The sequence below is a fragment of the Carassius auratus genome, chromosome 13, assembly GCF_003368295.1.
Source record: "Carassius auratus strain Wakin chromosome 13, ASM336829v1, whole genome shotgun sequence".
NCBI classification, from domain to species: Eukaryota; Metazoa; Chordata; class Actinopteri; order Cypriniformes; family Cyprinidae; genus Carassius; species Carassius auratus.
Window position 1 is genome coordinate 5,961,296 of NC_039255.1, and position 22,319 is coordinate 5,983,614.

The following is a 22,319-nucleotide window of genomic DNA, read 5'->3' on the forward strand; positions in this document are numbered from 1 at the left end:
CTATATCCAGTAATGACATCAAATGAAGGGAATATCACAAGGAGTTGATGTCCGTTTTATTTTTAATCATAAAGAGTGTATACAAAAATATAATATTTATATATTTAATATATCTATTTTTGTAATTTAAGCCTATAAACATTTTGTATTAAGAAATTTAGATTTATTATGAAATGAATTGGCATATACATTCCCACGTTCATCAAAGTCTAGAAATGTTTAGCCTATTTATTTTTATTAAGGGGGGGGGGGGTCAAAGATCCATAATTCTTCAAATAATAAAAAAATACATTAACAAAGATATCATTTTTAAGCAATTGATTTTTAAGCAAGCGAAATTTTTCATGAAGTGGGCACACTAGCATCAGTTACGAGGAAGTTACAGTTAATCGATTTAAATTATTTTATTAAGTGTCCCGAATACAAAATAAATGTTCCACACTCAACATTATAAAAATAATTCTACTGAAAAGTAGATTTAAAATCGTGTTTCCGGAGCACATTTTTCTTGTGATGTGTGTGCTGCGCTTCCTTTTCGTAGATGCGCTGTGATTGGTCAGCTGGAGCCCATGTAACCAATCACAGCGCGCCTGCTCCGGAGGAAGGAATAAATGCAAGATGGCTTCTCATATAAAACCAGCCGCCTGGCTTCTCTTTTGTGATCAACAAAATTATTCTCCCACGTTTATTCGATTAAAATACCATTTTCGGCAAAGTGCTGAGGGCTGAATCAATTTATACGCTGGCATAGGTCTTACTCGGCGTCTTCGGGCGCTGTGGGAAATACTTAATAAGCGAGCGGACCGATTTTGAGGCAGTGCGCGAGAGAGAGATCGGGCCTGTCCGCGCGCACGCGACGCTCAGCAGTAGCGCGAGCCCGACCCTGAACCCGAACCCCGCGCCCGGATCCAAACCCGGACACCCGAGCTGCTAGTATGGCTGTTTCAAGGTGAGTCGGCCGATAATAGTTGATCAGCAGGAGCCACACGTGTCCCCACAGTTGAGTTTTCTATTTCTTAATATGATGTGAACGTTACATTATCGCTAAAATCTCTATAACGCTCGGTGCTTTAAAGTAAACATAAGTAATTTAATTTTCTCACAACCGACGGCTGCAGAAGCAATAAAGCCCCTAACAAAATAACATGTCAGTATTTGACCTGTCAAACTGTGCTATCAAATGCTGTATATCGTGGGTTTTGAGTGATATTGATTGTACGTTATGAATCCACCAGTTTGTGATCTGCTATAAGGATTGTGCTTTATCCTGGTAACGTTAACGTTACATCTCCGGTTAATGTGTAAATCCACATGAACAGTGTACTAACCCCCCCGCAGTGTCATCCGGGTTGGGCACTGTCAGTGAGGTAAAGACATCGGTTTAACATCCGGAGTGACTGAAGGCAGCACTTATTTCTCTAATCCATCTCTTCTGTTGATGCGGTAGATTAATGTGGCGTTATATAACGGGTCTGACAGGAAGCCGCTAGGATAGCTTTTTTTTACCCGTTAATTGTATTTTTATAATAGTTAAAGTTCATGCAAAGAAAGAAATGAAAATGAGACCCTCATGGAAGCCATCTGTTCTTCATAAGTCGGGTCTCCCACTCAAGAGCGAAGCCACGTTGATCACGTGACCAGCTTTAAGTTATAATAAATGGTTCGTAAACAAATGTAATGCATCCAGACCATTAGAGATATAATGTGTCCAATACCATTGGTGCTATTAAGAGGAATAAACCCCAGCTAAATGTAAACAAAAACTTTATTTTGCACAGAGAAAACGTAATATTCATAATGAAACTTTCTACTTTTTCCATGAGATTTTGGGAAGCGATCATTTGTTTGGTAAACTCTGACCTGCGAAACTGATAAAATTCAAGTACATTTTATTTGTGTAGTGCTTTATATTAATATTTAGCAGATATAGATACGTGTATCTTTTATATATTTGTATATTCATATAAATTATATACGTAATACTGTGTGAATGCGGATTAATTTGGGTGTACTGTATATCCAAATTTACATATAGATTATTGTTTGAAGATGTAAACAATCAAGCCGTTTTACTTGCTAATTAACACATAGCTTTGTGGCTGAACTGTATGGGAAAGCTTCAGGTTTGCTGGAAAGTGGAGTTTTTTATTTTAGTATTTGGAGAATTGATTAGTATTTGTCAAATGTTGAATTTATGTTTTTGAGAGACTGTGTAGTTTCATTGCCCTTGCAGTGTGTGAAGAAATGTTAAAGTCTACTGTGACCATTGCTTAAGTGATGAATTTAGAATATTTTAGAGTTGTATTGCCAGTCAGATCTTCATTGTGTTAATTAAAGCACCCTTCTCACTGTCTGCAGGTTGGAACGTCTGTTTATCTTACTAGATACAGGTACGACTCCTGTTACCCGTAAAGCTGCTGCTCAGCAGTTGGGAGATGTCGTTAAGCTTCACCCACATGAGCTTAATAACCTGCTATCAAAGGTGAGTGTTTAGGCTTTGTTCAGACTCGCACAATATCTGAATTTATTTATTTATTTATTTTTGAAAAATCAGACGCACTGGGTAGTTTGTAGTCTGAACAGCAAGAAACACATTAAACTCATAAAAAAAATGTTCTGAACAATTGGTCTGTATTTTTGTACTAGTAGCACTTGTTTGTAGCATTCCAGAATTCATGCTTGCCATCTGTTGTTCATAGTGCTCTCGTGTGTAATACCGATAATACCGATATCACCATGGGGTCGGTGGCATTCCTTCTTTTCCTCGCTTTCCTTTGCTTTTAAATAGCTTGTAAAAGTGGTGTGCGTATTTTACTTTCACTTTCAAATAGCGACAATTCGGCGTAAAGCAATTGTTCGGTTTTTTTTTTCTGTTTTATTTGAATGTTTCCTCACTTTCCTTTGCTTTTAAATAGCTTAAAAGCACTGTGTGCATTTTACTTTCACTTTGAATTAGCAGTAATTCTGTGTCAATTCCTTAAATACCTCAACAAAATACAACCTCCATCTTTTTAGCCTATATATAAAACATATACATTTTATTAATAAAAATACACCATGCTGTAGGGCAGGCTATGCCTAAATATAAAATAACATAATTTACATGAAGTTTAAATTGGAATACAAAACTGGAAATAAGTAAGCATGTATAATATATAACCAAATAAATAAGAAACGTAGAACATTTATTAGCAAGATAAATAAAGCTTGAAGGCACGGCATACACATTGATGTCAAATAAAATAAATTACACAAAGTTTAAATAAAGTAGTAATCAGCAAACAGTGTGGAACCAATTAAGAAAAACCAATGTTTGAAGGGGTCATATAATGCTACATGCAGTCTTACAAGTTGTTTGAACTGCAATGCGTGTTGGCAGTGTGTGTACACAATCACCCTATAATGATTAAAATCCACCAAGTAGTTTCAAACAGAAAGTGAAAGTAAAATATGCACGCAGCTTTTAAAAGTGTATGTACGTTCTGCACTGTAATTGGCACAGTCTGCATTACTTTTTCTGTTTTCTCTGTTTGAGCTTGAATGCTTATATATATGTATGTATTTATATGAATATGATACAACAGATCAGTTGTCAGTGTCGAAAAAGAGAACTGGACATTTTGCCTCTGCTCATTGCGATTATCTCATGGTGAAACACAACTATACATATCTCGTGTCTGTGTGTGTTTGTAAATGGATATGGATAGGTATTGTTTCACAATGAGATAATCGCAATGAGCAGAAGCAAAATGTCCAGTTCTCTTTTTCTACTAATCTGTTGTATCATTAAGTCTTTATCATGCTGACACTTGCATCAATACTGTAGCAACGATTGTAGATGCTGTTTAACTTTATTACTTGCAAAATGCCAGTTTAGCGCTAAAGATTTACAAAAAAATATGACGTGGTGGTATCAAATCATATTATCATGCTGCTTTGAGATACATGCCATGTTAATGAATTATTCATTCGTTATTCATATACATGTTCACTGCTCTGTGTGTGCGCACTTTGGATGGGTTAAATGGAGTAAGTAATAAATTCTGAGTATGGGTCACCATACTTGGCTGTCCCGTCACTTTCACTTTCACTTTCATCTATTTATTTACATTATTTTCCAACATGTTACATTTATGAAAAAAAAAAAATATTTTTTTACTTTGGCATCCTCCAATCCTGTGTGGCTTTGTGGTGCTATAACGATTTGTTTTAATGGGTTAAGACGATAAGATGCTAGAGAGAAACTTCTTAACGTAAGCAGTTAGTAAAGGTTTGAAAGTTTGATTTCCCTGTTGTTTTGTACATTTCAGCAAATCTGCTCGTAACTGAATTTCAGATCTTCAGATTATTGAACTGTTTTCCTTTCCTCTGGGTTCAATAGGTTTTAACATACTTGAGGAGTCCAAACTGGGACACACGAATTGCAGCGGGACAAGCTGTCGAAGCCATAGTGAAGAACATTCCAGAATGGAACCCAGCTCCAAAGCCAAAAGACGGTGAGCTGAATAATGCCAGATTACATTACTGTACAACTGGATGTTTTGGACTTTGCAGTAGGATTTTTACAGAAAGGCACGTAATTACATAGACCTTTTGTGATTTTTATCAAGGCTGTCGAATGCAAATCAACACCAGTTTGATCCTGCAGTGGTAATGCCACTAACAAGCTTTAAGTTTCTCTTTAGTGATTGTCTTGAGCAGAGCGAATGCTTTAATGTGTGCTGTCCTTTTCAGAGGTCTGTGCAGAAGATATGTCTCCAGAGGACATCTCCTCAGACAGGCTGAGTTTCTACAGGTTTGATATCTCCCGTCTACTCAAGCACGGAGCATCGCTGCTCGGCTCTGCTGGTGCTGAATTTGAGCTGCAAGATGACAAGTCAGGTAGGGTTGTTCAAATTCCCAACATCTAGTGTTGAAGTTTAGTGTGTAACTCGTCCCACACCTTTTGTACCACAGACGTCAATTACCTCAAATGGACATGGAATTAATTTTTGGCCTGTGTGAATGATATAATGTTTCTTACTCTACAGGAAAAAGAAGTGTGTGATTTGAATACCATTTAATTGTTTTGATTGAATTTGACTCTAATAAGGAAACTGATTAGGTCATTTTACATTCTTTGTTGTAGAAGTGGATAAGAGGTGCAGGTGAAAAGTGTTTATTTGCATGTCTATATAGTAGAAATTTGAATAGAAGTGCATTTCGTCATCTCCATCTGTCTGTGCATGTTGAATTTTTTTGTTTTGTTTATTTTCTAGTTCATAAGTAGTGTTTGTTCTGCACCATTTATGCTGTGAACATGAATGATACCTAATTGAGGGGTGCTATTACTTTTATACGCAAGTGATTATGATTTTACCTGGTGGAAACTAAAATGGGTGATATTGAGAAACCATAATATTAACAATGGTTTTGACTTGGACCTTAAAGTGAACACCACCACTTGTTGGTGATGACTTTTGTTTTACCGTTCTTAGTCATTCTGTTCTTCAGGTGAGACAGATCCCAAGGAGCGATTGGCCCGTCAGAGAAAGCAGTTACAGAAGAAGTTGGGATTGGATATGGGTGCTGCGTTCGGCATGGACACAGAGGAGCTTTTTAATGATGAGGACCTGGAGGACGCTTGTGCTTCTAGTACCAACAGATCACAGCCTGGTAAAAGCCTGGGCTGTCAATTCTCACGCAACCATTTGGTGAGTGGTGCAAATGCTTACAAGGTCCAAATTCTTTTTCATATGCCAGACGCTTCAGAAAGCTTAGTTTTAAGGCTCACATTAGTGGAATTGAGGTCCTTCTCATATTTAATTGGAAGTTTAGTTTTGTGTTCTCCTCCTCTTCAGCCAGCTGCAGAGCTCATAGATTCTGAGTTTCGTCCAGGCATGTCCAATCGACAAAAGAACAAAGCCAAGAGGATGGCAAAACTTGTGGCAAAGCAGAGATCCAGAGACGTGGAACCTAATGAGAAGAGGTAGAAATGCAATGCTAAACTGACAACTATTTAACTTGTGTTGTTTTCTGAATTTGGATGCATCTGCTTTCATGAAAGTTTAAAGGTGCAGTAAGAAATTTCTGGATAACCTGGTTGATCATTGTAGTCATTAAAACAAACCGAACCCTACCCAAAAGGATCACACATTTATCTTGATAGCTTTGCCCCCAAATCCACAAATATGTCGTGTAGCACAGGCATCTCCCCCATCACAAGTGGACATGCTGCTTATTGGTGAATGTCTAGAAGTGATGGGGAGTTTTCAGGAGTGATGAATTTACTGCGCCGAGGTCGAAGTTCTGCAAACTATAAAAAAACATTAGTTATTTTTTTTATCCGCTTAGAAAATCGCCACGTTTTATTTTTTCACCATACTTACTCGTGTAGCTACTCATGTAACCGTCTTTGAAAACATGGAAGTGTTTGGTGGCTTCTAAATTCACGTATCCACTCATCAAAGTTAAGGGAAGAACATAGTGGAATATGGAAAAATGGTGTCGTTTTCCTTTAAAGGTGACAGCAACCAAGCAACTTCTTGAATCATGAGCTCTAGATTTAAAGGGAATGTGTTTTTATACACTGTCGTATCACACACTTGACAGTAAGAGTGTGCACAGATAGTTAAATATTCTGTAAATATTAATATACTATATTAATATATTATTCGAGTTTTACTACATTTTGCTTTGCTGGCCATAAATCCAGGGAAACCATGATAAATCGTAAGCACCCAAACTAAAAGCCAGTTCTAAATTAATTGGTTGGTGCTGTCGAGTGTTAACAAGTCGATTGTATTCGATCACAGAATGTCGTCATCTGCCTCGTGAAGTTTGGAATTACTTTGATCAAAATGACCTTTTTTTAAAATTATCTTGCAAAATGTAATTACTTTTGATCAAATTAATCTGTGGAACAGAGTCATCATATCACCACCACAATGAGCGATCACATGAAATCCAAACAGCAGTCGACAGAGGAAAGACAGCTGCCCATCACTGCATTCGTGACTGCAGATGAGCAGAGAAGAGCGCTTCTCGGACAGCATATGCTTGCTTTAAGTTTAAGGAAGAGTGCTTTAAGAACTTAAGAAACTTTGCTTAGCACTGTTATCTTTGCGTCTTTGGAACATTTGTGTTGGCACGCATTATTATTGTTATTAGACTGAGGAGCCAATGTTCACAGACACTGGCAGTGTCCGAGCCTGTGGATATTATAATTTTTTTCAACATTTACATGTAAAACAATATAAATGTCATAAAAACAGAGGGACACAAGTGTATGTGTACTCAAATACCATTTTTTGAAAAATGCCAATCCCTACTTGGGATGATTTTTCTTGAGCAAAGCTACAGAAAACAATGTAGCTCCGCAGCATTGCGTTTACACAGAGAGCTGCAAAATCGCTTCAGATACTAGGTTATCATACCTGCTTTTTCTGTTTCTGTTAGTGGATGAATGCAGATGTGTTCTTGAAAAAAGTTTTTGCTTTACTCTGCCAATCATATTCAGAATCAGATGATGATGTGCCTGAAGACTTCCAGCCCTATAAACAGTGTTTGATGTTGACTTCGATAATGAGTGTTTATGGGGGTGTTGGCAGTCAGTCTGACCACTGCTCTTATGTTCCCTTGCCACAGCAATGACAGTTTTGAGGGAGAGCCAGAGGAGAAGCGCCGGAAAACCACAAATGTAGTCATTGAGCATCCATCAACCAACAGCAAAGTCTTAATTGATAATGTCCCTGAAAACTCCGGTTTATTTGAGGAGGTGGGAGACATGCACACATGCTTGCTTTTTTCTTTCACACTCTGAGCTGTCAACATTCAACTGTGTGTATCTAAAATGTTTTTTTTTCCTCCACAGACTCAGGAATGGCCCCTGGAAAGCTTCTGTGATGAACTGTGCAATGACCTCTTCAACCCCTCGTGGGAGGTACTGAAAAAGACAAATTATCTTAAGCGAGTTTGCACTTGCATGTGAACTGAAGTTTTATTTTTTTGTCATTTACAGTGAAAGGTGTGGTGGTTGGTCAGTGTGCTTTTATTTGGTATTTTTAGATTCGTCACGGTGCCGGTACGGGACTGAGGGAAGTGCTGAAGTGTCACGGTACTGGTGGAGGAAAGACTGTTGGCAATACAGCAGAACAGGTGTTCACCAGCTCAGTAGACATGATAACTGTCAGTTTAAGTTCAGTGTGTGATGTTTGATGCCTTCTGCATTCTCAGATGGAGCGACAGCACCAGGAGTGGCTGGAGGATTTGGTCATCCGGCTTTTGTGCGTCTTTGCTCTGGACAGGTTTGGAGACTTTGTATCAGATGAGGTTTGTCATCTTTCTCTCAATTTCAGAATTCTTATCTGTTGTCATCTGTTGCCCCCTAGTGGTTATACAAAACTGACATTCGAACCTGTGCTTGTATGTAAATTCAACCGAGACTTGGCAAGAGCGGAATCTAAACCTTAAATACTTCTGTCCGCTGCTTTTGACATGGTTAACCACCAGATCCTCCTGTCAACCCTACTGGCAAAGGGCATCTCAGGAACTGCATTCCAGTAGTTTGAGTCTTACCTATCAGATAGGTCCTTCAAAGAATTCGAAGTATGGAGAGGTGAGGTGTCCAAGTCACAACATCTAACTACTGGGGTCCCTCAGGGCTCAGTTCTTGGACTACTTCTCTTCTCTGTCTTCATATCAGCTTTTCTAACAGACATTTCTTACTGGATGAAGGACCATCACCTTAAACTCAGCCTTGCCAAAACAGAGCTGCTTATGGTTCCAGCAAACCCATCATTTCATCACAATTTCACTATCAAGTTAGGCACATCAACCGTAACTCTTTCAAAAACAGCCAGAAACCTTGGAGTTATGATTGATCAGCTAACTTTCTCAGACCACATTGCTAAAACTGTCCGGTCCTGCAGATGCACATGCAAATCTAAAAAAAAAATTTGTATATTAGAAAATAGTGTTTTTTTTTTATTTATTTTTTTTTATACATTTATGGTAAGGCTTTCGTTTTCTTTGTCACAAAGCTTTTTTTTTTTTTTTTTTTCAGGTGGTTGCACCTGTCAGAGAGACGTGTGCCCAGACTCTGGGAGTAGCCTTGAGGCACATGGCAGACAGTGGCGTTGCCGTGACTGTGGACATTCTGCTCAAGCTGCTAACTGAAGACCAGTGGGAGGTTCGACATGGAGGCCTGCTGGGCATCAAATATGCTCTTGCTGTCAGACAGGTGGAAAAGACTCATTCTTATTGGCTGAGTCTGAAAGTGACATGCTCAATCCTGCAGTGTTTAACTTGAGGTTGACATTCACATCTTCCTGACCCTCAGGATTTGATCGCAGAGCTGCTGCCCCGGGTTCTTCCTGCCATTACAGAAGGCCTGCGGGATCTGGATGATGACGTTCGTGCAGTGGCAGCAGCAGCTTTGATCCCAGTGGTGGATGGATTGGTTCACTTACTGCCTACTAAGGTCTGAGTGCAAAGTTCACTCTAATTTAACAGTTAGTGATGTCCAGTATGGAATTACAGAGAGCATATCTTATCTAAAGATGCTGATAATCTTAAAATAGTCTAATATTGGCCAGTTGATCCAGCACTGCCAGTGTCTGTGCCTACAGTACTCTGCATGTACAGTACTCTGAACTCCTTAATTTATCCAAAACATTTAAATCAGTCTGAAGTCTAGAAGTTCTTTTTTGTTTAGTGGTTTAAAGCAGTTGTAAATACCAACTTCAGTTTCAACTGTAAACGCCTCTCTAGTGCGTTAATGTTTTTTGGACTGAATAGAAGAAATGAACCCGAGAAGATTTCTTCCCCCAAAAAAGGCGGAGGCCTAGAGCACGTCTACCTATTACGTAGTCACCATGGACCAACAGTAGTCCAAAGGTGTCTTCTGGAAAGTTTGCTTTGGCAAGTTGTTTTGAACTTCCGAAACAAACTCCAATCAAGTTTCAATTTTGCATGATATTTTTCTTAAATGGCATCACACAATATAGTTATTTTGTTTTGAATTATATTGGGGCCTTTACATCTTAAACTTATTCGCAGCGTAAATGCCTCCCTATCTATCTACTGCATGTGTGCTTTATAGGTTCCCTTCATTGTGGACACACTGTGGAATGCCCTGCTAGAACTGGATGATCTCACAGCCTCAACTAACAGCATCATGACCCTCTTGTCCTCCCTGCTTGCTTACCCACAGGTCCGCCAGTGCAGGTGAGATTTCTCTATTGAAATATGAAAAGAGCTCTCGTGTTAATTGCTATTAATACCACATTTTCTGACAATGAATAAAAGGGAAACTAAAACCCTGTTTTTCCTTTCCCAGCACACAACAGTCTCTCACGGTGTTGGTTCCTCGAGTATGGCCATTCCTGAGACACACGATTGCTTCTGTTCGTCGGGCTGCCCTAGAGACCCTCTTTACATTGCTTTCCAAAGCTGACCAGGTTGGATAATCTGTGTGAAGTAAAAAAAAAACCTGAAGGATTTTTTTTTTTTTCTTCTCAGTTTTGAAGTAATTCTTCTTTCCTGTTTTCTGGTCTGATTTATACTTTTCCCTCCAGAGTTGTGCAGTGTGGCTGAATCCCATCATGCAGGACATGTTAAGACACATGTTTCAGTCCTGCATACTGGAGAGCAATCAGGAGATTCTAGAGCTGATACAGAAGGTGTGGCTTTCGCTGTTCCACTCTTTGGATGTTTTGTCTGATTGATGTGTTAATTATTTTATTTATATGTTGATGGTGTTCTAGGTGTGGGGGGAGTTGTTGCGCCAGGCCCCGCAGCAGTATGTGGTGGCTGCCAGCTGTCCTTGGATGGGCGCCTGGCTCTGTTTGATGATGCAAGCGCCACATATCCCTATAGACCCCAACATGTTGCTGGAAGTGAAAGCCCGCTTAAAGGTGAGGGTGGAGGTTCCTTTACCTGCACAATACTTGTATAAAGAATCAATTTGACCTTTTACAGCATCACATGCAAATCTTCAATGTATGTAAACTACCTTGTTGTGCTTAAAGTAATTTATAGTTTTATTCAGCAACAATCCATGAAATTGATCAAAAGTGGAAATAGAAGTTTTTGCACTGTTGAAAAAAAAAAAGCTGTTATATTGATTCCTCCAACATAAATGTTTCTTGAACAGCTAATCAACATTAGAATGCTCCCTGAAGGATAGGGCTGTCACGATAACAAATTTTGCTTGACGATAAATTGTCCAAGAAATTATTGCAATAAACGATAATATTGTTGTTTTAAGACCAGTTTCAACTAATATAATGATAATGGCATAATAACGCAGGTACACCTTTTCAAAGATCAGTAAACTTTTATTTTATTTAATGGCAGATTCAGAGCAAGAAATACCAACATGTTGACTCTGTGTGGCTTAAAATTAATTAATTTTGTAGGCTATGTTTATATTTATGTTTATATGCCAGTTAGGGATGCTCATATTGACCGTTTAACAGTTCACCAAAAGTAAACATTTTGACCGATGAAGGGGCAGTTCACATCACGTCTCTTTTTTTTTTTTTTGCTCAAGTTCATTATTTCAAATGGGGTATGCACGCTCATAATGGAAGCGACGCGCTCACAACGCACTCATTTTTTCTAGGTGCGTCCACACCACATTGAGTTAAAAACAACAGCTTTTCAGAATGACGCAAGCACACCAGGTCATGTGAAACGTTTTGGGCCCATTTCGAGAGAAAGGACAATGAAGTTACTTTTTTTTCTTTGATCATATAAATGCAGCCTGAAAACATTTAATTAAGTCTTACCAACCCCAAACTTATACATGTGCTATAAACTTTCTGCCTGTCCAAATGTAATAAGTACAGATATGATTTAAAGAAAGCAGATTTTACACTCAAGTCAAGCGCCCCCCAGATTGAGAAAGTGGTTTCCAGTATTTTTTTGTTTTCTGTACAGTATGGTCTTTGGGCATGCTGTCTGAGGCCGAGACTGATCTATACTACAACCTTCACTCATCCAGAAGAGGATCTGCTCTGAACTTCATTCTGTTATTCCGCAGGAGAAGGCTACTGGAAAGACCCGACAGGGATCGGTTCCAGTCAAGGAAACGGTCCAGGAGTACATCGGTGGAGCAGAGACGGTTACTGAAGACCCTGCCATGCGAGACTATGTGGTGACACGTGCACGTCTCATGGCTGCAAAGTGTGTAGAGGGGGGAATTCTTCTTCAAAAAAAAATTTTCTGTCATATTTGAGTCTAACTGCTTTTGTGTCATCCTAGGCTGTTGGGGGCGCTGTGCAGCTGTATATGTGACCCAAGGTTGAATAGCTCTTCTCAGGAGCTCCGGCCTGCAGAGTCTCTAGCACAGCTTTTACTGTTCCATCTCAATTCCAAATCAGCCTTGCAGAGGATTGCAGTTTCCATGGTGATCTGTGAGTGGGCAGGCCTTCAGAAGGTGAGAATGGGAGAGGGTCAATGTCAGGTTTATTTTTAAACGTGTTAATGACTGTTAATGGTCTCGTGTCACAGGAGTGTGAGCTGCTGTCCAGCGTGGTTCAACCTCGACTGCTGGCCATTCTCTCAGAGCAACTCTACTATGACGAGATCGCCATTCCTTTTACTCGCATGCAAAATGAATGTAAACAACTCATAGCGCTGCTGGCCGAGGCCCACATTGACGTGACCGAAAGAATCAACCCGACGGTATTCACCATCGATCAGGCTAACGAGCTGGTTAGTAAAAAAAAAAAAAACACTCCGAGAGATACAAAAAAACTCTAGAGCATAGAGAAAGTTCAAGAGCATTCTGCTTTAATTTCAAGAATAAGATCAATTCTCGCCAGTTAATCAGTATATGTAATATTATAACACTCATCATCATTATAATCATCATCCTTATATTAAGTACAGGTGTTTAATCATCCCCTGGCTCTCTAGGTGACCACCATGTTCTCTGAATGCACCTCCTCTCTGAACCTCAAGTCACGTCAGTTCCAGCCGCTGGACAGCAAGAGACTTCAGGCTCGTTCCACTGTGTGCGAGACCAGCTCCGAGTGGCAGCAGCTGCAGCTGAGAGTTCATACTTTCGCTGCCTGCGCTGTGGTAGGACTGGCCATGCTGCCAGATAAACTCAATCCTGTTGTCAGGCCCCTGATGGAGGCGGCCCGCCGCGAAGAGAACACGCTCGTCCAGGGTTACGCCGCCTCTAACATCGCCCGCCTGCTGCAGCTGTGCGCGTCCAGATCTCCCTGTCCGAATGCCAAGATCGTGAAGAATCTCTGCAGCTCTGTGTGTGTAGATCCAAAGCTCACCCCTAGTGCCGCGTGTCCTGTCCCGCCAGCCAGCACTCCAGCAATACAAGAGAGCAGTAAAGGTGAGAGGAAGACCATAGCTCCGACACCCATTCATATTTTCACTGGCCAGATTTATGAAATGGGATCAGAACAAATTGTGTGTAAATTGTTTGTGAAGTGTCTCAATTTAATGCAACATTTATGTGAAGTATTTATAAACGGCTTCTACTTATAAATTCAATTTTGAATGAACATGAGGGTGAGTAAATGAAGGCAAAATGTACATTTTTGGGTGAACGATCCCTTTAAGGTCCTTTTTTTCCTAGTAGTAGTATTTGCAGTCATATTTATCATGTTGGTGGTGTCCAGAAAGAACTATGTTTTTTTTGTGCATCCTATTTAATTAGCATGTTGCAGTTTAATGTGAGACTTGTTTCAGGGGATTTAGAGGTCTTGTGTATTTAATCTATCCTGCAGCATCTGTGGCAGAGAAGGAGGCGATGCATCACATGGTGAACAAGACAAAGGGCATCATCACTCTTTACCGGCATCAGAAAGCAGCTTTTGCCATCACCAGTAAGAGAGGACCCACACCCAAAGCCCCCAAAACTACTAACAATGACCTGCCCCTCGGAGGCAGCATTACCACAGAAACAGATGAGGTTTTTACAGTATTCTCATTAGCAGCTTTACTGTGTTCTCTTCAGTGATCTCGGATAAGTGATGCTAGCAGTCTCTGTGTTATACTACCTAGAGCAAGAAGCAGTTTCTTATCCAGAGGAGAGGGGCAGAATTCAGCTTGATGACAGTTGCCAGGCATTTTGGTAAAGAGTTGACAGAAACTTTGCCATATCTGTGGGAGTCCATGACCGGTCCTCTGAGGAATGCGCTGAATGCTCAGGGATTTGGTATGTCTGCTTTAACTGTTTGCAAATCAAACAATGGAGAGAGAGAGAGAGATTTTATAAAAAATACAATCTATATATATTTTTGTATTAAAATGAATCAAGATTTGTGAAAAGCTCTTTGTAGTTCAGACAAATGAAAATTTGTTGAAAGTGTGCTTGTCTTCAGGCCATCCAAGATGTAGGTGAGATTGTTTCTTCATTGGAAGAGATTTGGAGAAATGTAGCATCACGGCATTGCTCTCCTGATTCAGACAAGACAACTTTATCTGTAATATTGCTTTCTTCAGTAGAAAGAGGACTCGTGTGTGTGTGTGTGTTAGCCAACAGCAGCAGTTTGAAGTTTAAAAATGTGTTGATGTATTTGTTCAATACAAAATGCAGCTTTTTTGTTTATTGTGCTTTTATCATTTGTAACTCAAGGGCCAGACACACTGCACTTTTAGTTCCATTGACTTCCATTCATACACATGCGAATGCGTCAGACTGGAAATGCAGCATCCTATTTTATATACATCTTTAAAAGATTATAAAAATAAAAAAAAGAAGCTGCTTGGTTCACAGTGTCAGTGGAAACAGGAACAGATGGTACATTTGAATAAGGACACATACACACACCAATAAAAAAAAATAATTATTTATATAGCCAGAGACAGAGAGTACAACATAAGATGCTTTCGACACCATCAAAAAAAAAGACACAGTACAAGCACATATTAATCCATGCTGTGATAACTGAGGGGATAACTAGTGTGACTGCCCCTTCATTCTGATGCACCCATTCACTGCAGAGCATCCATTGGTGAGCAGGTGATATAATGTTACATTTCTCCTAATCCGTTTCGATTAATAGACACCCATCCATATCTTGGATGGCCTGAGGATATATTAAAATTTGGGGGGTATTTATTCCTTTAGTAATTGCTCTTTCTGCGGCTCATTTGGTTATTGTTGCAGATTCCAGCCAGTTGTTGAAGCAGGGAGACCCTGTTGCTCAGGAGCTTGTGAACTCTCTGCAGGTGCTGGAGGTCACAGCAGGAGCCATGTCCCAAGAGCTCATCCCTTTAGTATGGACACATGCACCTGAAACTTTCGAAAATATCTAGTATCACTCCATGAACAATGGCGGTTTTAACCAGTCACCTGTTATCTTTGTATCTTCAGTTGATGGAGCAGTTGCCTCTCCTGTGCACCTGTCTGCAACATCCATATACAGCCGTACGTCACATGGCCGCGCGCTGTGTGGGTGTGTTCAGCAAGATCGCAACTATGGAGACCATGAATGTGTTTCTGGAACATGTGCTTCCCTGGTTGGGTGCGATTGATGACAACACCAAGCAGGAGGGAGCCATCGAAGCCCTGGCCTGTATCCTCTGTAGGTCACAAATCAAAATCAAGCTCTTTTCTTGTATTAAAAATGCCTTTGCATTTCACAAAGGTGCTTCAATTATAATTCTTCCTAAATTCTTGGAAGTAGAGCAGGACGTACTACCAGTTTGGGGTCAGTAAGATGATTATTATCATTATTAGTAGAAAGAAATGAATACCTTAATTCAGTAGGAACACATTTTAATGGATAAAGTGACATTTAAAAGCATTTATAATAATTTGTTTTATTTTATTATTTCATTAATAATAATTTTTATTATAATATTCAATTATAATATTTATAATTGAATTATATTTCAAATAAATATATTTTCAAATAATGTTTCATGAGCAGCAAATCAGAATATTAGAAGGATTTCTTAAGGATCCAATGTGACACTGAAGACGGGACTAAGAACTGCTGAAAATTCAGCTCTGCCATCAGGAAAAATTACATATTAAAATAGAAAACGGTTAAATTGTAATATTTCATGTTACTATTTTCGAGGTTTTGCTTTTATCAAATAAATGCAGCCTTGGTGAGCTTAAGAGACTTCAGAAAAAACCGACCTCAAACTTCTAAACAGTAGTGTACAAACATTTAGTGGTGATCAGAACACACATGATTATCCCTGAGCACAGTGTCCAGGTGTGATGGAGCAGTTGGATGTGGATATCGTGCCCTATATGGTGCTGTTGGTGGTCCCTGTGTTGGGCCGTATGAGTGACCCCGGGGACAGCGTGCGATTCATGGCCACACAGTGCTTTGCAACCCTGATCCGACTGCTTCCTCTTGAGGTGAGCGATCAGTTAGCAGCACTGTCCAGCATTCATGATTTAATAATTATTACTGATGTAAGACTTTCAGCAGTGAGTTTGAAGTGAGTAATGTCTGTTCTCTCTATGCTGGAGCTCATCACTCTGTTGCATAACTTCTATGCAGCTTTTTTCCTTTTCATCATAGGTTTATTTTTGTATTTATTTTTTTAGGCTGGAATCCCAGACCCGCCGTCTATGTCTAAAGATCTCATTCAACAGAAGGCCAGAGAACGTCACTTCCTTGAGCAGCTGCTTGATGGAAGGAAACTAGAAAATTATAAGATTCCTGTGCCCCTCAAAGCAGAGCTCAGGAAATACCAACAGGTGCGTTTGCTTTTTCGATTTCTGCCCATAGAATTTTTTTTTCTTTTTTGGCAAATCCTGAGATTGAAGTGAGGCTAATTGTAATAAAAAAAAAAAAAAAGTCTGACTACATAAATCCCTGGCGATTTTTCAATCATTGCTTTTATACAAGTCTGTCCTGTCCTCTGTTATAGGATGGCGTGAACTGGCTGGCATTTTTGAACAAGTACAAGCTTCATGGGATCTTGTGTGATGATATGGGTCTGGGTAAGACCCTGCAGTCCATCTGTATTCTGGCAGGCGATCATTTCCTCAGGTACACCCCAAACCAACTTCATCCAAGTGTTTTGCAGCATTTATATGAAGTTAAAATTCAAGACTTTATTTGACCTGCTGAATAATGATGCTGCATGTGTACAGGGCTCAGGAGTACGCCAGAACAAAGGCTCCCGACTGTTGCCCTTTGCCCTCCATAGTAGTGTGCCCACCCACCCTGACGGGGCACTGGGTGGATGAGGTTGGAAAGTTCTGCTCTAAAGAGTACCTCAATCCTCTGCACTATACTGGCCCTCCTACAGAAAGAGCTTGGTACCATCTTAAGAAATCACTTGTTAAATGACTGTTGACTTGTTGCCCATTTTAAGAAATTGAATAGAAAATCCATGTACAATTTTCTGTTTCATTCTATGCAGGTTACAGCACCAGGTGAAGAAACACAATCTTGTGATAGCCTCGTACGATGTCGTTAGAAATGACATTGACTTTTTCAGGTAACAACTTGTTAATTAAATGTTTATCATTCACAGAATTCATATACTCTGGGGGAACGAAATGTATTTCTTTTTCTTTTTTTTCTTTACAGGGATATTAAATTTAATTATTGTATCCTTGACGAGGGTCATGTCATTAAGAATGGAAAGACCAAACTTTCCAAAGCGATCAAGCAGTTAACTGCCAACTACAGAATAATCCTATCAGGAACACCCATTCAGGTGAGAACTGAACTCTTCGATGCTTCTGTTTAAAAACTTGAGGTCAGTAAAAACAATCATTTTACTAAAGGAGAATTTCCAGAAGACATTACTCCAGTCTTCAGTGTCACATGATCCTTCAGAAACCGTGATTCTCCTACAATAGGATTACATGCATGCAAAGTCCGAAAAATGCTTTTGTTTTCTCAAAATATGCATTCAAAGGAACACTCCAATATTTTTAAAAATGGGCTCATTTTCCAACTTCCCTAGAGTTAAACGGTTGAGTTTTACCACTTTTGAATCCATTTAGCCGATCTCGGCGTCTGGCTGTAGCACGTTTAGCTTAGCTTAGCATAGATCATTGAATCTGATTCGAACGTTAGCATCTCGTTCAAAAATGACCGAGGAGTTTTGATATTTTTCCTATTTAAAACTTTACTCTTCTGTAGTTACATTGTGTACTAAAATGGAAAATGAAAAGTTGCTGATATGGCTAGGAACTATACTCTCATTCCAGCATAATAATAAAGTAACTTTGCTGCCGTAACCAATGATATTATGCAGCGACTAAAATAATCCCAGCTAGTTCGTGTAGTAGCAGACTCATTTAGGCTGTTCAAATTCTTTCTTTTGGGAGACTATAACTTTATTGTGCACTTTCAGTTTTACAACTTTGCAGATTGTTTGCATTAACATCACACACTCGTGTTTTTTTTCACACGTAGATTAACTTTGGAATAAAAACACTGTTAGGTTTGAATTTGATAAGCTAATGACTGTAGTGTATTTTTGTCTCTATAGAACAATGTTCTGGAGTTGTGGTCTCTGTTTGACTTCCTGATGCCAGGCTTTCTTGGTACTGAGCGTCAGTTTGCTGCCCGCTATGGGAAGCCCATCCTCGCCAGTCGAGATGCTAAAAGTTCCTCACGTGAACAGGAAGCAGGTGTGAATTATTATTATTATTATTTTTTCTCCCTCTTCTTCTGTCTCCTCATTGTAGCATCACAGCCTTCTCAGTCTGAGGCTCCTCTTCAGCTTTTTACACTCTGTACTAAGGGAATCACTAGAGACTGAATCCTATTTTAGTAATTTTAATAATGTTGTCATCTTTGGTCTAAAGTAACGTGTTTTTGTTTTTCAGGAGTGCTGGCTATGGAAGCGCTGCATAGACAGGTTCTGCCCTTCTTATTGAGGAGAATGAAGGATGATGTGCTTCAAGATCTGCCACCCAAGATCATACAAGATTACTACTGCAACCTCAGTCCTCTACAGGTACAAAACCCAACAACAGGATGCTTCTAAAGGACTTGACTGCTGAAATTGAATACAGCAAGATTCTGTGATTTTGTTGTGTCAGAGGGCTGTACTTGAGCACTACAAACTGTGCATAGTTCACTTTCGCTTTCTTAGCAGCAATCGCACACAAAAAAACAACAACCTTGAGTTTGGCTGAACATTTTTAATAATTATTATATATTTTTTAAAGTTAAATCAAATATTGGTGACAACTTTGTTTCACTTGTGTGTGCTCAGGTTCAACTGTACGAGGACTTTGCTAAATCTCGCGCAAAGGTTAACGTGGATGACGTTCTTTCTACAACATCCGTGCAAGAGGAGGAAGAGAAACCCAAATTAAAGGCCACTGGACACGTCTTCCAGGTTGATCCCAGGAAGTCTCATAAGAGTGCAAGATTATCCTCCTCTGTCTAATAGTCTGTAATGTACTTGTGTTGGATGTTTCAGGCTCTGCAGTATCTGAGGAAGCTGTGTAATCACCCAGCGCTGGTGCTGACCCCTCAACACCCAGAGTACAAACACATCACAGACCAGCTGAGCAGCCAACACTCAAGCCTCAGAGACATTCAGCACGCCCCAAAACTCTCAGCCCTCAAACAGGTGCCATCCACATATCATGCCTTTGTCTAATATCACCTAATATTAGTGTTCAAGTTATCTATTAGTTTTATATATAACACAGTCAGATAGTTCAGTAGGTTCTATTTTTTTTAAACAGCATTTTCAGCAAATCATCAAATGTATTTTTGTGTAAAACACAAGCTAGCAGCAGCATATATTTATTTGTGTCCGGTTTTCTGTTGTAGCTGCTGTTGGACTGTGGACTGGGTTCTGCTGGAGCATCTGATGGTGGGACAGAGGCTGTGGTGGCCCAGCACCGCGTTCTCATCTTCTGCCAGCTGAAGAGCATGCTGGACATCGTGGAGCAGGATCTGCTCAAAGCACAGCTGCCCACTGTCACCTACCTCAGGCTGGATGGAAGCGTTCAGGCCGGCCTCAGACACTCCATAGTTTCTAGGTGAGAAGGCCTTGGAAATATTATTTAATCTCAAGAACAGTTCCATTTGAGTCACTGTATGGAATTTTTATTTGTATTTTTTTTCTTCTACAAAAGGTTCAATAATGACCCGTCCATAGATGTTCTGCTGCTCACTACCCATGTGGGAGGGCTGGGTTTGAATCTGACTGGAGCAGATACCGTTGTGTTTGTGGAGCATGACTGGAACCCCATGAGAGACTTGCAAGCCATGGATCGAGCTCACAGAATAGGACAGGTACGGAAATTTTTTTTTTTTTTTTTTTTTTGTGAAAGTGACATACAGCCAATCATACTCTGAATTCGTGCTCTGCATTTAACCCATCCAAAGTGCACACACACGCAGCAGTGGGCAGCCATTTATGCTTCAGTGCCTTGCTCAAGGGCACCTCAGTCGTGGTATTGCCCCCCGAGACTCGAACCCACAACCCTAGTGTTAGGAGTCTACTCTCTAACCACTAGGCCACGACTTCCCTTCCCTTTTATGTTCTACTACTTAGTTGCATGTTTTGAGTTTTGCTTTTTTTTTTTTTTTTGTTTACCCTCATCGGTATTCATGTATTCACTTCATTACTGACATTTCCACAAAAATCACATCCCGTCTACTCTTTATACTAAAGTCACGTTGCAAAAATAGGGAAAAATCAGGTTTTTGGGGCAACATTTTAAACTGATATGTGAACAAATCACATGTTGCATCCATAAAATGACTGCATGTTTGCGTGTTTCAGAAACGTGTGGTGAATGTGTATCGTCTCATCACACGGGGCACACTGGAGGAGAAGATCATGGGTCTGCAGAAATTTAAGATGACCATTGCAAATACAGTCATCAGCCAAGAGAACGCCAGTCTACAGAGCATGGGCACAGAGCAGCTGCTCAACCTCTTCACACTGGACAAGGTCAGGCCTTGCAGGCGATTGCATGCATAGAAAACCCCTTCCCATGAGGCTGTGCTGCCCTAAATTCTGTTTTTTTCAGATGCACACCTGCATGAAAATAGTTTTAATACAAGGGAATGACAGATGCACATTCATACTATTCCTTTGTGTTGATGTTTAGGATAATAAAGCAGAGAAGAGCGAGGCAGCAGGGTCAGCATCATCTGGTAAAGCTAGTGTGAAGTCTGTTCTGGATGGGCTGGGTGACCTGTGGGACCAACAGCAGTACGAGAATGAATACGACCTGGACAGCTTCATGCACTCACTTAAATGAGCCCAGTTCAACATGCACAAAAAAAAAAAAAAAACACAGATTGGACAACGGAGAGATGTGTGCAAGCACTGTAGCTTAACAGCCTTAAACACTCCAGTCTTACAGCTCTTCTTCTTCCTGTAGGTTCTTACAATTCACACAAGATTTGAGAACTAAAACAGTCCATTGTTAATGTGTCACTGGAGGAACTCTTAAAGCTAATCTTACCAAGTTGAGTGTTGTACAGATGACAACCTCAGGATTTCCAGAACTCACCATCTGTATTTGTGAAGACAGTGTTTCAGAACTGAATGAAGAGAACTGGTGAGACGAGAACTGGAATGCTTCCGCAATCGCATAGAATGACTCTAATGGTTCTCCAGACCACTAGGAGGCGCTGGACTAACTCCTGTAGGATTATGAATGGCTTGTATCTGCTGCAGCAGCAGAAATGTCTTACATGCACTGACTGAGATCTTTAGGTACAGCTGGAAGAGCAGCAGGACAATGGCCTCGGAAACATGGGAGAGTTTTAAAAGGAGAAAATAGAACTAAATATTTCTGTTATTTGCCTTTTTGGGTAAGCTGGTAGAATTTTAATAAATTCTAATGAGCTCTCTTTAAAATTCTTCGTCTGTGTCTGTCAGCGTTTATGAAAAATGTGTGAATGAGCAGCTAAACCAGACAATTAAGTATTTGTGTCATATATAAAGTGTACGAAAAGAGCACTTTATGCCAAAATAAATCAAATAATGCGTATTTATATATACTTTTTCATTCAACTCTTCTACATGACTCTTAAATTATTCTTTATAAGTGGATTAGCTGCTCGTGTTCCACAATTTTTTTATTTTTGTTGCCTATTTTGTAGAATATTGCCGTCGTCTTTCACCTGCTATTCATAATTGTTCAATTTCACATAAGTATAAATGAGGGTAACACTTTAGAATAAGGTTCCATTAGTTAATGTTAGTTAATGTATTAATTAACATGAACAAACAATGAATAATACATTTATTACTGTATTTATTCATCTTCGTTAATGTTAATGAAAATACAGTTATTCATTGTTAGTTCATGGTAATTCACAGTGCATTAACTAATGTTAACAAGCACAACTTTTGATTTAAATAATGCATTAGTAAATGTTGAAATTAACATGAAC

At 39.7% G+C, this 22,319-nt stretch overlaps 1 protein-coding gene across 2 annotated transcripts; it reads left to right on the forward strand.

The window, feature by feature from the left end:
* The first annotated feature begins 598 nt into the window (after nucleotides 1–598).
* Nucleotides 599–21,913, forward strand: LOC113112433 (TATA-binding protein-associated factor 172-like). Of its 2 annotated transcripts, none has more exons than XM_026278006.1 (38): nucleotides 599–949; nucleotides 2,359–2,482; nucleotides 4,382–4,496; nucleotides 4,735–4,881; nucleotides 5,494–5,693; nucleotides 5,841–5,968; nucleotides 7,627–7,756; nucleotides 7,853–7,921; nucleotides 8,047–8,136; nucleotides 8,215–8,310; nucleotides 9,044–9,220; nucleotides 9,320–9,460; nucleotides 10,082–10,206; nucleotides 10,319–10,439; nucleotides 10,557–10,661; nucleotides 10,746–10,895; nucleotides 12,026–12,168; nucleotides 12,247–12,421; nucleotides 12,496–12,699; nucleotides 12,904–13,339; nucleotides 13,737–13,921; nucleotides 14,014–14,167; nucleotides 15,122–15,231; nucleotides 15,329–15,530; nucleotides 16,182–16,330; nucleotides 16,523–16,675; nucleotides 16,849–16,970; nucleotides 17,075–17,242; nucleotides 17,347–17,424; nucleotides 17,517–17,646; nucleotides 18,430–18,571; nucleotides 18,770–18,900; nucleotides 19,162–19,287; nucleotides 19,372–19,524; nucleotides 19,731–19,942; nucleotides 20,039–20,198; nucleotides 20,692–20,862; nucleotides 21,023–21,913. In XM_026278006.1, the coding sequence occupies exons 1-38, from the start codon at nucleotides 936–938 to the stop codon at nucleotides 21,173–21,175; spliced, it is 5,589 nt and encodes a 1,862-aa protein (XP_026133791.1). In that variant the 5' UTR covers nucleotides 599–935; the 3' UTR covers nucleotides 21,176–21,913. The 2 variants fall into 2 exon arrangements, with proteins under 2 accessions (XP_026133791.1, XP_026133790.1); XM_026278005.1 differs by having other exon boundaries at nucleotides 15,329–15,526; nucleotides 16,175–16,330.
* The last annotated feature ends 406 nt before the right edge of the window (nucleotides 21,914–22,319 follow it).

Excerpts from the sequence above, each read along its gene's own strand:
- LOC113112433 (XM_026278005.1), top strand. Across the intron at positions 12,700-12,903 it reads TCGATCAGGCTAACGAGCTG|GTGACCACCATGTTCTCTGA; the intron begins GTTAGTAAAAAA and ends CTGGCTCTCTAG. Across the intron at positions 19,288-19,371 it reads CCACTGGACACGTCTTCCAG|GCTCTGCAGTATCTGAGGAA; the intron begins GTTGATCCCAGG and ends TGGATGTTTCAG.